This window comes from Orbilia oligospora, assembly GCF_000225545.1.
Source record: "Orbilia oligospora ATCC 24927 unplaced genomic scaffold scaffold00112, whole genome shotgun sequence".
Lineage (NCBI taxonomy): Eukaryota > Fungi > Ascomycota > Orbiliomycetes > Orbiliales > Orbiliaceae > Orbilia > Orbilia oligospora.
In genome coordinates, this window is record NW_011645669.1 from 289975 (window position 1) to 306691 (window position 16717).

Consider the following 16717-nt stretch of genomic DNA (forward strand, 5'->3'; position numbering starts at 1 on the left):
TGATCAATCCTTTCTCCTCTTTTATTTTTTTTTTAACACCCCCTGGCTAGTAATATGCCACAGAGAAGCCAATCAATCAGATAAGAACCTGAAGAACGGATAAAAAAATAAAAAAAAGCTAAGCAGACCCATTGAGTTTTTTATCCATCCAATTTAGTGAATACTCAAATGTGCTTTTGGTATCTCAATCTGTGTACCTAACGATACTTTTCTCCCTGCAGTTGGTCGCGATACTCCTACGCCGTCACACCTAATGTTGGCTTTCCAACTCGTTTCGACTTATAGTCCTTAATCGCGGACTTGATAGCGTCCTCAGCAAGCATGCTGCAGTGCAATTTTACGGGCGGCAGACACAGTTCTTTGGCGATCTCGGTGTTCTTGATTCTGCCGGCATCTTCGAGAGACATGCCACGGACGAGTTCGGTGAGATATGACGAGGACGCGATGGCGGAACCGCAGCCGAAGGTCTTGAATTTAACATCACTGATCTTTCCGGTAATTTCGTCAACACGGATTTGGAGTTTCATAACGTCGCCGCCTGGGGAGAGGGAATGATTAGCCACAACGGGAAAAAACGTCAATGGAGGAGTAGCGATGAGCATCGGGCCCGGATGACATACAAGCTGGAGCACCGACAAGACCGGTACCGACATCATGATCGGCTTTATTCATCGAGCCGACATTTCGTGGACGGGAATAATGATCTAGCAGTAGATATCGCTGTTAGCCCTTCGCTTCGACCCAATTTCCCACGGCACGGATATGCATATGAAAGTAGGGGGACATATCTTTTTCATGGTATTCCCTCTTCGACACGATTCTGACAGCCGGTAGAGGGGCAATGTGCGGGCGAGGGGTAGCGGCGATGAGGTTCGGTCGGAGGGCACCTCGCGAGAGGGCTCTTGTTGTTGTCTGTAATGTTCTTGAGAGCATTATGGGTGAATTATATTGGGATCGATAAGTTAAGATAGAGTCGCAGAGTATGGAAGGACGGATGGATGGACAGATGTATTGAATAGCGGGTGAGTATTGATGATGAGTGACGATGGTAGATTTAATTTTGCCTTCGGCTTTTGAAGTTGGTAGTTAGACAGTTACTTCTTTTGGGGGCTGCTTAATAAACCTGCTCTGATGTACGTCAATGCCGAACAAAATTCTGGAGAACAGACGGGACGATCGTTGTTGTTTGCTGCCGAGGTCGGCGATTATTGCAACACATCGCCAACACATTCCTCCTTATCGCCGCTTACAGCCGACCGCACTCAGACATCAAGACGACTTAAAGAAGTCCCGGCGAGTCATGACAATTATCACAAGGAGAGGTAACTAGCCCCCCGGGAATTGTAGGCGCGGATAATGACACACGCACGGCAAGGCAATCCGGGGCGCTACCTATGCAATGGATAAGTACTAATATATGACATACATCGATGCCTTACGTAGTCGTTGATTGTAGAGTTACATACGTATAGACATGAGCCTAGATCTTCTAAAGGAGTAAATTATATATTTGATATCACAAATAACGATCATGAATTTGGTTTATATAACAGTATAGTCAGGTCTGGTTAACGGCCAATCTAGTTTGTAATCATCATTTGAGATTTGAGTATTTAAATTTACAATGCTCGTACACAATCTTGTATAGAACAGGGATTAAACTTAGCTTCCGGTCATATCCAGAATTTCGAGAGGACAGACATATACCAAATCCAATTAAATTCACTTGACATTCCCGAGCCTGATCGCGAATGCGTAGGATCCGGTTCTAGTCTCGTAATATTAATCCCATTTACTATTGGCCTATTATTCGTACACACACCGGTATATATATATTTGACCGGAAGAAGATTTTTACATCCCTAAGTCGGTCTTTCCTCAACTTGGGAGGAGTAGGAATGGATGCAATGACCACCTTGATTTAAATAGATAATTTGATCAGCCATTAGCCATCTGCAGCCCGCCGAACCATGGTACCACAAGTATCACTGTTTTATTCACTATCCCGGTGGACCCGGGGAACGATGGCCTAGTATCCACCCTCAGACTGCACGATATGTACCAATCTTATATGTGATCATGAGAGAGTGTGAAACGTGTGTTGACGTGGCAAAAATACAACAGGTCAAAGTCGTGTCATCTCATCTCATCTCATCTCGAGATCAAAGATCGAGATCGAGATTATCGGCTAATTGTCAGGCCCTTGCTTCTATTATATATTATATAATCGGGTACGTTACTTAATCAGTACTTCAATGCCCGGTCTGATCTGATGTAATATCCGACATGATATCGAGAGAATAGAAAGTATATATAAAAGTAAGTATATAATTACTTATATGCATGGTAAGTGGCCAAAGAACTAGCCTCGAGACCACATCGAATATTTAATTTAATTTAATATTGCACACCTCAGGAAAGAAAAAGATAATATACTTAATATATAACGATTATAATACTTATAAGGATGTTTTTTTTTGGTTTTAAAAAAGTCAGAATTTACTGTGAAAGGGGTGCCTTGGTTGCCGCTGCAGGGCTGCATCTTGTTCCTGATTTAGCTTCCATGGCTTAGGGCCAAGCCGACCCGTCGGATCATATGGCCCCCCCCCCCCACGGATCGAGTATTAATCTATATAATATCAAGATGCCCTTTTCGTATGTTTGTATGTACCTAAGTAAGTAGCTTTGTAGTGTCAAATAAGTAACGGGATTAAGTAAAGTAATTACAAGTGGGTAACTGTAAAAGAGAAGGACCTACAGAATCGAATACATCCCGAAAAGCGACTTCGATCATTCGGCCAGTCCCCTTTCTAATTAGCTTACACCTGCACCCACCTGATCAGAGCATACATCCATCCATCCATAACCTATTCCTTTTCTACCGTTTTATTTTACTTTATTTTTATTATTTTATTATTTTATTTAAAAAAGTCATACGGGCCGGCTCTTTTTTGGGTTGGAACGACGGTCCAAGGAAAGCCAGAGAAAGACAAAGGCGGGAAAAGGGTCACACTCTGCTCTCGAAGACTTCTATTCAATAAGTACTTCAGTCAATAAATTAAGTAGACAGATGTACTTAAGTAATTTAAAGTAGGCACTTAAGTAAGCACTTAAGTAAGTACTTCATTATAAAGGAGAGTCTCTGCGACAAAAGCAAAAGCTTGGGCCAATCATTCATTCGGAACATTGACGACTCTTGAAATTAATTATATAACAGCCTCGAGGTCCCCGAAGTCAAATCGAATCTCAGTTTCCATCTTTCATACATCTTTCCTCCATACATACTTCTTTTTTTTCACACTTCGAAAGGATCACTTGCTTGCAATCGGCGGGAAACATAAACCAATGCAATTCTCTATCTAATCGCAAACCCCCCTGTCGACAAGACCTCGAAATCGCTCATCCACAAAACCCTCGTATACGTACTTAGATACCTACATACCGACTTGAATCACAAACTGAGACGGGCGGAGGAACGAAGACCCGGGTATTGCTACTGCTGCTGCTGTTAACTTTCCGAACCTGCATGAATCTGGCGGTTTCTTGGGGGTTTTCCTTGACAAAGATCAAATTCCAAAAGAAGAGCTCAGCCGAGCCGACCCAAATTTAATATTCACAGCTTCGCATTCCAACCTATCAACATCTTTCCATCTCTCATCGTCCCCGCAAAACCTATCTAGATCGTATCATTCTGGAACGACAACTACTTAGTCCGGTCTGGTCTGGTCTAGTCTCCTCTCGCCTGCCTACATCCCGGTCGCATACATAATGGCGATATCCAAAGAAGAAACGGTAATAATGGCGAAAGACGACAAACCTGTAAGTCCAACCTTCAAGCCGCATTTTCCCTCTGCGAGCCCGCCGAAACATTTTTTTTTTTTTTTAAAGAGATCCCGAAACTCGAACAAACAAGGCAGACCACCCTTGTCGCAGTCACTTCAGCTCGCTGCCGTTCGGTACAAGCTCGCAACCTACCCGGTCTTCAAATCCCGAAAATTCTCTTGTTCGGGATTGTTGGCCTCCCCTGCCAAACGAGCCAAACTTAGCTTCCCTCTTTTTTTTTTTTTTTTTTTTTTCTTGTTTGAAAGACTATTATTTTATTTTTAATTTTTTTAAAGAAAGAAAATTGCTAACCTCCGTCAAACAATTTCCATAACAATAACAGACCGCTCTCCAGACCCCAATCACCTCTTCAATGACGACGAGCGCCACCGCAGACCCGGATTTTACCCTTCGAGTTCGAAAATATGTCGCCACCCAAACTGTCGCTGCCTTCATTGCCGGCGGTGTCGCCGGTGCCGTTTCCAGAACCGTTGTCTCCCCGTTGGAGCGGTTAAAAATCCTATATCAGGTTCAGGGGACAGGGGGAGCTTCGTACACTGGAGTTGGAGCTTCATTGGCAAAGATGTGGCGTGAAGAAGGTTGGAGAGGGTTTCTACGGTACGTTTTATCACTTTTCCCCCACAGACATATATTTTTGTTTTTTCCCTTTTACCCCGCGTTATTGAAGCATCATGAGGGTGGGGAGACTTTTGTGGGGAAATTCAAGATCGCGAAAAGCTAATGCGAAAACCCATTTGACAGAGGAAACGGTACCAATTGCGTTCGAATCGTTCCTTATTCTGCGGTGCAGTTCTCATCATATACTGTCTACAAAGGAGTACGATACCCCCGAGACTTCCTTCTTCTTCTTTTTCCCTCTCTTCCGTTTGGTTTAGTTGGCGGGGTTCGGTCTAACGGAAGCTTGTTTTTTTTTAGATGTTCATGGAGGCTGGTAGGACGGAGCTTGATACGCCAAGAAGACTAATATCTGGTGGAATGGCGGGTGTCACATCAGTCGGTACGTTGGTCCACCGTTCTGGAGAATTGATTCTTGTTTTTGAATACTGATACTCCAATTCCCGTAGTTGCAACATATCCCCTCGATATCTGTCGAACACGTTTATCGATACACACAGCATCGCTAGAAGCTCTCGGGAAAACGGGCCAGCACATCAAAATTCCGGGGATGTGGGAAACAATGATCCACATGTACAAGAACGAAGGTGGTGTACTGGCACTATACCGTGGAATGATACCCACACTAGCTGGTGTAGCTCCATATGTTGGCCTCAATTTTGCTTGCTACGAGCAAATTAGAGAGTGGATGACCCCTGAAGGAGAAAGGGGCCCTGGTCCATTTGGAAAGCTAGCTTGTGGTGCTCTCAGCGGCGCAATTGCTCAGACCTTCACTTATCCTTTCGGTATGTAGCCGCTCCTCCTCAACTTGACTTGGCTTTGCTTTAGTCCTATAGGCGAATTCAAAGCTAACAGCTGCACAAGATCTCCTTCGTCGCCGATTCCAAGTGAACACCATGTCCGGCCTTGGGTTCAAATACAACTCCATCTTCCATGCAATCAGTTCCATCATTAGACAGGAGGGCCTCCGAGGCATGTATAAGGGTGTAGTCCCTAACCTCCTTAAGGTCGCACCATCTATGGCAAGCTCTTGGTTCAGCTACGAGCTTGTCAAAGACTTCCTCGTCACAATCGATCCGGATAACGAGCCGATATAAATCTTAAGTTTTGTGATTTGCTTTTTTTTTATCTTATTTTTTTTGCACTACCTAAAAAAACTTCTCAATTGCAACTAGCTTTGCACATATGGTTTATATATATGCTGAGGAGACGGCCGTTTATCTGGGGTTATTATTGGGATTCCTTTCTATTGCATTGTAATCATATCAAGGGTGTTCTTTCATGCTTGTTCAGGTTTATATCTCGCTTTTTCCTTTTATATCATTATATCCTTTTTTCTTTTTTTCTCCTCAAAAAAATTGTTCCTTCAATACCCTCTTTCCTAGATAGCTTTCTTATATAAATTAAGTCAGCTAACTAGGTTCAATTGTTTTTTCTTTCTTTTTTCGGCACCAACTTGTACCAAATGCCAAATGGGGGATATCTTGTTACTTCTTCTTCTTCTCTTACCTTTAGATCTTTGGGTTCTTTTTTATTCTCTTTATTATTCTTTTTTTCTTAACGGGTTCTTCTCTTTCTTCTTTTTCGTTCAGTATATAGTGAGCCTTTCCACCCGTATGCTACAGCCAGGGCAGAGAAGGCGGCATATTGAGACGGCCTTCGAGGTATATGGCGGTTCCTATATTTATATATAGAATATAGAGCCGGGATGGATCGAGCCGGACAGTGTATTTTTATTCGGTCTGGCCGGGTAGTTATTTCGTTTGTCGGAGATTTCAGCAGCTTCGAGGCAATAGAGATAGAGACGATTAAATTGAGACGGTGATGATACGAGACATACATCGATAACCTACACCTTTCCCTTCTGATACTTGTAGATAAAATACAAATATTAAAATAAAGTATCCATTGTGATCCAGCTATCCTAATCATAACGCTGAACGCCATGGTAAAAATATATATATCCAAACCGAATATTAATACCCAGACACTCCGATATAAGGTAGAATGATAACATAGAGGACAGTTACTCTGCTGTCTCCCAAATAACAGAAACCTTTCTCCTGAAGCCCTTGCAATTCTTCTTTTTGCCAACTTTCTCGATATCATCAAGCGCCTTCTTAACCATCAGAGCAGAAGTATTCGGATCATCTTTGACTACTCTAACCTTCAGCACCAAATCCAAGTTCTCTTTCCTAGCCGTGTCCCTAGCAAAGAAGCTAATCTTATCATCCATAAGACTCGCCCTCCTCCTCCTCCCGCTGCTCCCACTTTCACTTCCACTCCCACTGCTATCTCTTCTTTCCAAAGGTTGAATTCCATCCGTATTATCACCTTTTTCCTCCCCAGGGATCCCAACCGGGAAGACCATCCCCACGGCCTGAGCAACAGCACCAACATATCTAGCCCACCAAGCCATCTCATCGCCAACTACCCGCTCAAGTCTTTCCCTAAACCCCCACTCGGCAACCTCCCCACCCCATCGAGCACAAAGTACCAATCCCAGTAATGCCCGTTCCTTGTGCGTCAACCCGTGAACCCCACCAAGTAACCCTGTAGTCGTAAAATGCAAACCCGCAGCCGCCCTTCCTTCCTTCGGTATCCCCTGGTGAAAGTATAATAAGTTCGCCAGCGCAGGTACGATTTCTCTCCAAAGTACATCGGGTGTACTCTTCGGAAGAGCATCATTGATAACCCTCGCCAGTTTACCCGCTCCGTGACTTCTATAGACCTCCGTAGAAACCACCAAAGGGTTCGCCTTCCGGACTTCTTTGCTCAAAGTGGAATACAAACATCCTTCCCTAACCCCTCCCTGGCAGAACACAACATCCTTTATCTGCGGTAAACACTTCAATAAATTCCTAATCAGGAACGCCACGGCAGGGACCTGCAAGGCCCTTCTCTCAGATATCCTGAACTTCCCCGCCAATTCTTCCTGCTGTCCTCCGGAAAGCTCCACTCCAATCCTATCTGCCAATTTGACAAAATGCTCCCTTTTGGCCGAGAACCCGTTAATTATAGGAATTGGATACGGTTGAACCTCGTGTTCCGCCAAAAGTAGATATCCAAAACCACGGAACCCCCCACCGGAAAGGTATAGCGTATACCCACCTTCCTTCTCCGCCTTCACAGTAAGTTCCGGATGAACCTGCAAAGAAGCCACAGCCTTCTCGAATTCCTCTCTAATATGTGCCGCCGTAGCTTCAACAGCGGTGGCGTTGATAGCCGTTTGCAATTTCTTGGTCAACGCCGCCGCTCCGAAGGGTAAGGAAACCGCCTCCTTCGCACTTTCCAACTCTCCATGTTTCGATACCATCCACGATAACTGCGTCGATCCACCACCCAAATCCATCACCAACCCTTCCACGGTTGCAAAGCTACTTGCGATTCCCAGGCCACCGATCCGTCCTTCTTCGGACTTCGGAAGCATTTCGACGGGCCACCCGACGGCATCTTGGATTGCTTGGCGGAATTCAAGGCTGTTTGGGGCGGTACGGGTGGCTTCGGTTGCTATTAGTTTTATGTGGGATTCTGGGACTTTGTAGGCGTTGCAGATCGTTCGGAAGCGGAGGAGGGTGGTGGTTATTGCTGTTATGGTAGAAGCGGGGATTGGAGATTTTATGTGAGTTGAAGAAAGCGTGGAATACTGATACTGAGCATCGTAGAGGGAGATGGGAGCCCGGTCGGTGTAGAGAGTTGGGAGAATACGAGCAGTGAGAGGATGAAGAGTAGTAATCGAGAAACGAACACCGTTACTATAAAATATATATAATGAATCATCCAATTTGTTAGTTACTAGTACTAGTAGTTAGATTAAGTTGAGTATTTGATGTTTGTTTTCTTTGGTGAAGTCATATCGCTTGATATGTTATGATATGATATCATGAGGGGTAGATAATTAAGACCCGGAAGTTGTTCAAAATCAACCAACTGATTGCGAGATAGCCTTACCTGCCAATATCGACAATAGCGTGGAGGTGTTCCGGAGAAGTGCATTCGGAAGCGTAAGACGGAGAAGAAAGCAGCGGGGCGGCCATTTAGTTTAGTTTGTTCGAATTCAATCAGTCAATCAATCAATCAATCAATTAATCAATCAATCAATCAGTCAATCCAGTAAAATCAAATGATCTTAAGATTCAAATGCAATGTAATTGGGGAGGTCGATAGGTCAATAAGTAGGGAAGTAGGTAGGTAAGTATTGTTGAATCGAAGTCTTTCAATTAACTGTATACGAAGTAGGTACTATAGATAAGTACTTAATTAAGTAGTAGATATACTCTCCGCTACAGTCGGTCACAGGTTGCAGAACCGAATCAAAACGACATAAAAAAAAACACTCCGAGTGCGAATGCCCTTGCCTATATAACATTCGCTTCAAGAACTAGGCACCTTTGTCCTACCAGGGGGGGCTGAGGGTTCATGCAAAGCAGGGAGGAGGAGGGGGTGGGAAACTGTCCTGCCCTGCATACCGATCAATCAAATGACCCCCAGTTGGAAATCCGAAGACGAGGAACAGGAATTTCTTCAATTTCTTTCGCTGCGTGTCTCGGCATCACAGGCTGCGAAGGGCTGTCATGTCCGTTTTGGCCACCGTGTACCCCCATCAAATTACTTACTTAAGCACTTAATTACAAGTATTTGAGACTGAAAATTTTGAGCGATCAAGCGCCCGGAGAGGGGAGGAGATCTAGAGTCATCGAGGCATTTTTCCTGTCGAGGGGCGGCCCCGAACTCGAGCATGGGTTCTGCCGTTTTTTTTCTATTGTTGGTTGGGATTCGCTACTGTCCGTTGAATGGAAGGTTCTTTCTGGACATGACAGACAGGGATGGTTTCGGGCGGGTGGGGTTCCTTTCTTTCCCCCTTCGGATTCTATAGAATTCTAGCTTTTCTAGATTTCTTGGTGATGCAGGTACTGGTAAGATAAGATAGCGGCAATATAATAATGGCCGGCCATGCATTGATCATGATCATGATACCGGTACCGATGCTGATAACCCCCCCCCTTTCCCCGCTCTACAATATGCCATATGATACCATGCAAAAAAAATCTTTAATATACCACACACACACGCCTTCATATGCGCCGTCTCAATCAAACCCTCTCGAAGAAATAGACATACGCAAACTTCTTCATCTCCTCAACATCCGCTCCTTCAACAACCTTTTCATCATTAAACAAAACCCAGGCTTCCTTCAACCCAGCCTCCCCTTGATCAACAAGCTTCCTGATAAAAGCCACATAGTGTCTATAGGTGTATATAAAGATATAAAGAAAGCATCACATTCATTAGTACTGTGAAGACTTATATATATAAAGTCAGGAATGAATGCTTACCCGGCGTGAATACTCGACCCCTTATGACAGACAATGCTATGCAGCTGGAAATTTGCCGGTATCTCCGCGCTTCCCGGAACTGATTTCTCTTTTGCTTCCCCACCAGCCGCTGCCGTTGTAGCAGTATCATCATCTCCAGTATCGTCTGGATGACTAAACACCCACTCGACAGCCCGCTCAACATCCCCACCCGTCTCCCTCAGGGCCTTCTTCGCTTGTGCTTCCGTAAACCCCATAGCCGTCAACATGACAATCTGCTCAGGGTCAGTTGAGGAGCCACCTGCACCACCGCCACTACCGCCAGAACTTCCAGGGAGCTCCAAAGGAGCATCAATGTCTGGATCCTCCATATGCTGGAATAGCCAGTTCATTGCCTCTTCGGCATTGGAGTTGCCGGTGTGGTAAAGTGCTTTTTGGCAGCGGATTCCCGGGAAACCCATGGCTTCAAGCTGTTCCATTGCTGCTGCATTTGGTTCGAACGATGGCGCAGAGCCTTCGGCTGCATCTTCTGGAAGAAGCTCCTCGGTATCTAGTAGACCGGGTGAAAGGTATGGGTCCAACGGGAAAGGTGTGGTGTCAACAACAACCGGGATGTCTGAGCTCTGTTATTAGCTGCTTGCTCGTAGCCTTCGGCATCGATGAAATACATACCCAACTTCGTAGGTACCCAATTAATAAGTGCAAACCTTCTTGCGTTCACGGCCAGAACCTTCGGGAAGGTCTTGAACCCGATTCTCCTACCCTCAAAATCAGCACTTTTCTCTTATCCGAACACTTCTTCGAAGAAAGTCTCACTTGACTGCCCCTTCCTTGCTTCCACATGCCTTGCAAGTATACTCAATCGCTTCTGATGCAGTGAATATATCCAAACATTCCTTCAAAGTCACAGCTTCAAACTCTTCCCCTTTCTTCCCGTCTTCGCCCATAACGACATCCTTAAGTCTTCTAGCTGGAACAGGAACGGTGATATTATCCTGCTCATCGGTCCTATATCTCACCTTCTTACACCCCAAGCATTGAAGTCTTTGCTCTACAGCAAATTTGAAATCCGAGACCGGGTCCTTCTGTGGTTCAGGATGTGGAGACCGGGTAATGAGTTTGAAGAGGTGGAGGAGGAGTTCGAAGGCATCCTGTTGTCGCATAGTTGAAAATTCCTCATGTCCCTTACCAACTAGTGCTTTCAACATCGCTGGAGCAATACCTTTCTGGTACTGCACGTACGTGTGCTCCGTGGTTGATGGTTGTGGTTCATCGGGCTTCGAGTACCGTCCGGACAACAATCCATCGCCTACTTTCTTCAACTGCGTATCCAAGTCCTCGGCAGGTCGATCGGCAACAGGAACATCGTCAACCTCGCCATATCGCTTCTTGAATCCTTCCAAAGAGAAAAGGCACTGCAGGATTGATGCCAAATAGCATGAATTCCCAAGATTCTTCAACCCAGTCAAACCAGGTCCGAACAAGGGGCTCAGTTCCTTCCCGTCTTCACCAGTCATCCTAAACTCCCACCGAAGATTCTGCTCAATATTCATTTCGGTCAACGACTTCTCAGTCTTCTGTCGCTCGGCGATAGCAACACCCCAGTGATGAAGATGTTCGGTAAGATGGGGATCAAGACGTTCATCGTTACAAATGTAGCAGTAGATATCAGCAGTCCCTTCTGGGGATATACTACCGAGTTTTACAGAGGCGGGGTGGTTTGTAGCGTTGAAGTGAGCGACACCGTGGGAGTTTCCGCCGACGCCACCAAATTGGGCACGACCGCAGCCGAGGTTTCCGCATTGAAGACACATCCAGAGGTTCTCCTTGAGGTCGCAGTCGGTGCATTTGGTTAGATCTATATAGATGTTGTGGTTTGTAATTAGTTGGTGTTATGACGGCGTAAAAGGAACAGAGTAAAGGCATACCAATATTCTTCCCATCCTTACTATCTTGAACTAAGAAAGAAACATGCTCGCAATGCTCAAGCTCTAGATTCCAAGCATGAACTTCATCAGCTCGAGCAGCTGTCAGGGCATTAAGAACACCTTCGACGACTTGTGGTAGCTATCAAAGCTCCGTAATCAGCTTCCTAGATCTCAACCCAAAGCAAGGTGATATATTATAATAACTCACATTCCCAGCCTGTTCCACATCATCAACTTCGCAAGAATAACACCTGACAAAAGTTTTGGTATCGTAAATATCGGCTTCAGTTTCAGCTGCAATAGCCAGCTTTGTAAGCTTTGTTGGCGGTTCGTCTCTCTGAAATACTAACATTAGCAAGAAAGATACTCCATGGTCACTATTTTCCTCTCAAGAAGGGCCCCTTGAATACATACCTCGACCTTCGGTTTCTTCGTTCTTCGAATGTTTAGAGCTAAGGGGTGGTCCCTTTGTGCAGAGTGCAAACGACCGTGCATACGGTCACCGGCACAACCGCCGTTGAAACAGCTGAGGCAAACATCGAGACCTTGTTCATCGTCCTGTGGCTCACAATTTAGATACTGATTTTCAATATATCAGTTGAAAATAGTGAACAAGCTTACAATGGAATCGAAGCAGATAGTACAGTCCTCTCGATAAACCGCCTGGGTAGCAGTCGGCGGCCGCAAGGCTACAAAACACACCACATACAACTTTCATCAGTCACCAGCACAACAACATCGTCATAAGATAAAGAAGGGTAACAAACACAGCTGAGAGATATGAGAACAAGCCGTCATTTTAGTAGAATATCGGTGGGCTTTAAGTTGTAAAAATAAAACAAATAAAATAAAAAAAGAGGTAATGTAGAGAAAACGCGTGAAAGTCTGGAGGTGCGAGGAAGGTGGAGTGGGAAGACGCGAAATGGGTAAGCTCTTAAGTAGCTATGGCGGAGGGGAAGGATTCATTTGTCAGGTTTTGGCGGGGTGGTCGCGGGGCAGCTGGCGGGTGTGGTGTGGTGTGGCAGAGCAGGGGAGCTTGGCCGAAACTGTCCAACATGCAACATAGCTCCTCGATGACGTCCATTCCAGCAGACTAAACATCCCTCGAGATCAAGATATATCACATCGCCAATATTGTAGACACTACCTATCCCACCCAAATACAATCGCACTCAGCTTCAGCATGGCATCAGAGCAGAATACACTACCAGCAGAAGGCCCAGGCGGCCATGTCATGGGTGAACATTGCACTACAGACTCGCCGTTACCATCAAACGCCGGTACACCATATGGAGTACGTACCCATGGCTTCCTTCTCACCCACCGACATCTTCAATACCATTTCTAGCCAGAATACTAATATTTCAAGCTTCATAGGAAATAATCAAGCTGGGAAACGTAGATGTAAGGTCCATAATACCACAGCTTCAACACAGACCTCTCTCTCTTCCTCTCTCTCTCTCTTCCTCTCTCTCTCTCTCCCTTTTTTTACTTCTTTGCATCTTGTTTCGTTTCGGGATTCTAAAACTTCACGATATCATAGTGCTACGTTACCAAACCGCCCGATTATCCACACGTCAATTCCAAGCTCCTACTGTTTCTCACAAATGGCGTCGGACTCCACTCAAAAAACAACCAACTACAGGCAGACTATTATTCTAAAGAAGGCGGCTTCTTAGTCGTCATGCCAGATCTGTATGTCTGCCCCAACCCTGGCACGATTAGACAACAACTATTAGTATCAAACAATTAATGTAATATCTTATTTATATAACAGCTTTGATGGCGACCCAGCTCCCATCGCCGGTGCCACCAAAACCGACGAAATAACTGGTCACGAATCTGTAATCGAACAACTGAAAACCAAAGCCGCCGAGGGCATCAAACTCCTCATGATAGACCTCTGGCTCGCACGTCACACTCCCGAAAAGACATATCCAATAATCCTCTCCGTTCTAGAAGCTGCCAAGGAAGAATTCGCCGACGCGGCAAGTCAGGTATTCTGTGTTGGATACTGTTTTGGGGGGAAATACGTTTTGAAGTTGGCGAGCACGGCGGAGATCACGGCAGGCGCAGTGGCTCATGGCACGGCGGTCACGTTGGAAGACATCAAAGCCGTGGTAAAACCAGTCAGTTTTGTCTGTGTGGAAGGCGACGCTTTGTTTCCAGATGAGATTCGAGAAGACGGGAGGAAGTATCTCCAAGACAATAATTTAGAGCATGAAATGAAGGTCTATGGTAGTGTACCGCATGGTAAGTTCTTTCCAAGTGAATAATACGCAAAGGCTCGCTATGAAAATTGTCGACTAATATCATCGCAGGCTTCGCAGTCATGGGCAGCTATGACGATGATCTGATCCAGCAGGCACAAAAGGAAGCGAACGCACAAATGCTTGATTGGCTCATTAGCCATGAAACATGATTTCTTTATTGTACCACCGATGAATCTTTTCTTTTGATCATTATTTTTCTTATTCAGTCCATTTTCTTAGTCTTTTTTTTTTTTTTTCTTTTGAGGAAGCTACAATACCCATATTAATACTACACTTATGTATACATCATAAAAACATAAATTCGAGCCATCCACTCTATTAACGCCTTCTCAAGAACGGTTCGAGTAATGCATTATCATTATAAATTTCCCTTTTCATAATATGAATAAGCAGAGTCGGTAAAAAGAAGGAAGAAAACATCAGGTAAAGGGGAAACTATATTCCAAAAAAAATAAAGAAAACACACAAAAAAATAAACACCCATGCAATGCGTTCATATCTCAAAAGGAAATCCATCTCTCTAACCGAGTATCTCAATCAATATTCCATAGCCCACCAATTCCTTATATTATGGCAGGAGATTAATTCTATCACTCCACCTTACTGATTCCTGCTAAAATTCCATCCTTGATTCTCTGGTTCGTTAGAGCAGCAATCAAGGCTGCGCCGACGCCACTTCCATCTTCAGCTGGTTTAACAATCACATCGTCGTGTCCCAAGATCTCTCTCAATGCTGCAGCATTTCTCTCCTTAAAGTGTGGGTATTTGTTGAAGACACTACCATCAGCACCAACACTACAAGGGGAAAGATCTCGCTTTCGAACAATAGCGGCGATACCGCAGGCAGAGAGACGAGCCGCACGGGTCCCAATAAGTTCGGCGAGACGGCGGATGAGTTTTCGTTCAGGTTCTGTAGTTTGGATGCCTAGTCGTTTTTCAAAGAGGATTTCAGTTTCACCCAGGTTCTCCCACGGGTCGCTGGCGTACCATGAATATTAGTCTCCGGGAAAAACAACAGAGTTGGAAATTTGTGGAAAACTTACGACTCGATCTCAGCCAAAAACGAAGCATCGAGGCTGTACGGCTTCTGAAGCGCAGCCAATTTCTGCCCCGCAAATATTTCAACATCGCGTCTCTCAGCGAGGTCAAGAAGGGTAAGTCGGAGAATTTCTCCAAGATAATATCCAGCAATCATTTTTTCAAATGCTTGTTGCCCAGGACGTGGAGATTGTTCATCAATTTGAGCATCGTAGACAGTGCGTGGGAGGACATAGTGTTCGTTGTCGAAGGCACCCCATTCACAATTAATGGCAATTGGCATATCTGGAGGAAGGTTCATATGCTCAAGCTTGGGGATGTTGCCGGCAAGCTCGAAATAAGCGGCTATATTAAATATGTTAACAATAGCCACGATTTAAGTCCGTCCGATGCTCTCAAGGCTTACCATTGCATCCTGTGCCAAAGATACAACCGATCTTTGTCGTTTGATCTGTGTAATTGCTGGCGACGAGCGTTCCAGTGGTATCGTTGATGAGCGCAGTAACCTTGATTGGAACACCCTACAAGCTTGTCAGTCCTTGCCTCTCCATATATCGCTTTCACCAGACTCTGCCTCACCTTCTTGGCCAAAGCAGCTTCAAACAACGGAACAACGTCCTTCCCTTCAACACCTTGAACGTCGAATCCCTTTGTCCACCTCTGCAAAACACCATGGTCGATGAACTCTTGGGTGCAGGGATACGAAAATGTGAACCCGAGGCTCATCTCCTTCATATTCTGATCTTCGTGGTTGGAAATCAAGAATTGTTTGAGACAATCGGCAACATAATCAAATAGGTCTTCGGCAGTGCCGGTCTTGATAGCACTCGGCATACGATATTTACTTTGCATAATATCGAACTTGCCAGGCTCCTCGGGAAGCTCGATTTCGCAGACTCGAAGGTTTGTACCTCCCATATCGAGAGCGAGGTATGTACCTGTTTCATGGCCGGTGGGGTTGCTGAGAACCCATGTTGGATTCATAGGCTGATTGGGAAAATTAAGTAAGTCAATTGATCCTACTGGGTTAAGCCACCGAAAACTTACAATGCTTCCTCCTTCTTTCGACAGACCTATTGGAAAGAAAGTGAGAAAGTTAACGAGTTATACAAGCCCCAGTATTCCAGAAAAGCTACGCACCTTTCGCCAATTCTTTGGTGAACCTTTCCGTGATGAAGTTGAGTTTCTGGGTATCGACAGAAAAAAGATCCTCCAGAATTTTAATCTGGTCCATCAAATCCTTGGGGACATCGTGCATAGAACCTATGGCCCCACCATTCGTCTTGTCAATATCAACGATCTCGTTTCCCATCGGAACCCCTCACTGCCTATGCGGCCCAAATGAAGAAAAGAAAAAAGAAAACAGCGTCGATGCGATAGGTGTTGAAGCCGGAGTCAAAACTAAGAAAGAGGTGGCAGAATAAGAAAGCGGAACGTACCCTTCCTGCTGGGAGGATCTTTCGGCCCTAGTCCGACCATTGTGCAAATCTGATCAAACACGATGCCCGGTGTTAGTAACCTGTCGACCTTATCTTCTGAAAATAGCTTGAGGGAAAGCATTTTTGCGGTTATTCGTTTGTTTGTTGCCGTCTACAAAAATGGCAGATAATCGCGAGATGATCCGAAGAGGAGAAAAAAACGTGATGAATAAGAAGCATAAGGTCTGCTTATGCACCTCTAAATGGGATCGATATCTGATCGTTTT

At 45.0% G+C, this 16717-nt stretch overlaps 6 protein-coding genes across 6 annotated transcripts; 2 read left to right on the forward strand and 4 right to left on the reverse strand.

Moving 5' to 3' along the window:
* Positions 1-236: 236 nt before the first annotated feature.
* Positions 237-672, reverse strand: AOL_s00112g84 (uncharacterized protein; the record flags this gene model as incomplete). The annotated part of the gene is made up of 2 exons (XM_011127114.1): positions 237-538; positions 621-672. The coding sequence occupies 2 exons, from the start codon at positions 670-672 to the stop codon at positions 237-239; spliced, it is 354 nt and encodes a 117-aa protein (XP_011125416.1).
* Positions 673-4195: 3523 nt separating this feature from the next.
* On the forward strand, positions 4196-5555 carry AOL_s00112g85 (uncharacterized protein; the record flags this gene model as incomplete). Its single annotated transcript, XM_011127115.1, has 5 exons — positions 4196-4440; positions 4585-4660; positions 4759-4840; positions 4908-5243; positions 5323-5555. 5 exons carry the CDS (start codon positions 4196-4198, stop codon positions 5553-5555), a joined length of 972 nt encoding a protein of 323 aa, XP_011125417.1.
* A 929-nt stretch (positions 5556-6484) lies between these two features.
* AOL_s00112g86 (uncharacterized protein) lies at positions 6485-8495 on the reverse strand (the record flags this gene model as incomplete). The annotated part of the gene is made up of 2 exons (XM_011127116.1): positions 6485-8213; positions 8410-8495. The coding sequence occupies 2 exons, from the start codon at positions 8493-8495 to the stop codon at positions 6485-6487; spliced, it is 1815 nt and encodes a 604-aa protein (XP_011125418.1).
* Positions 8496-9551: 1056 nt separating this feature from the next.
* On the reverse strand, positions 9552-12499 carry AOL_s00112g87 (uncharacterized protein; the record flags this gene model as incomplete). Its single annotated transcript, XM_011127117.1, has 9 exons — positions 9552-9705; positions 9795-10389; positions 10446-10531; positions 10590-11631; positions 11702-11840; positions 11910-12038; positions 12116-12259; positions 12323-12390; positions 12469-12499. The coding sequence occupies 9 exons, from the start codon at positions 12497-12499 to the stop codon at positions 9552-9554; spliced, it is 2388 nt and encodes a 795-aa protein (XP_011125419.1).
* Positions 12500-12884: 385 nt separating this feature from the next.
* Positions 12885-14123, forward strand: AOL_s00112g88 (uncharacterized protein; the record flags this gene model as incomplete). Its single annotated transcript, XM_011127118.1, has 5 exons — positions 12885-12995; positions 13079-13105; positions 13245-13396; positions 13479-13954; positions 14023-14123. 5 exons carry the CDS (start codon positions 12885-12887, stop codon positions 14121-14123), a joined length of 867 nt encoding a protein of 288 aa, XP_011125420.1.
* Positions 14124-14564: 441 nt separating this feature from the next.
* On the reverse strand, positions 14565-16324 carry AOL_s00112g89 (uncharacterized protein; the record flags this gene model as incomplete). The annotated part of the gene is made up of 6 exons (XM_011127119.1): positions 14565-14952; positions 15018-15357; positions 15419-15533; positions 15592-15999; positions 16060-16085; positions 16153-16324. The coding sequence occupies 6 exons, from the start codon at positions 16322-16324 to the stop codon at positions 14565-14567; spliced, it is 1449 nt and encodes a 482-aa protein (XP_011125421.1).
* Positions 16325-16717: the final 393 nt, after the last annotated feature.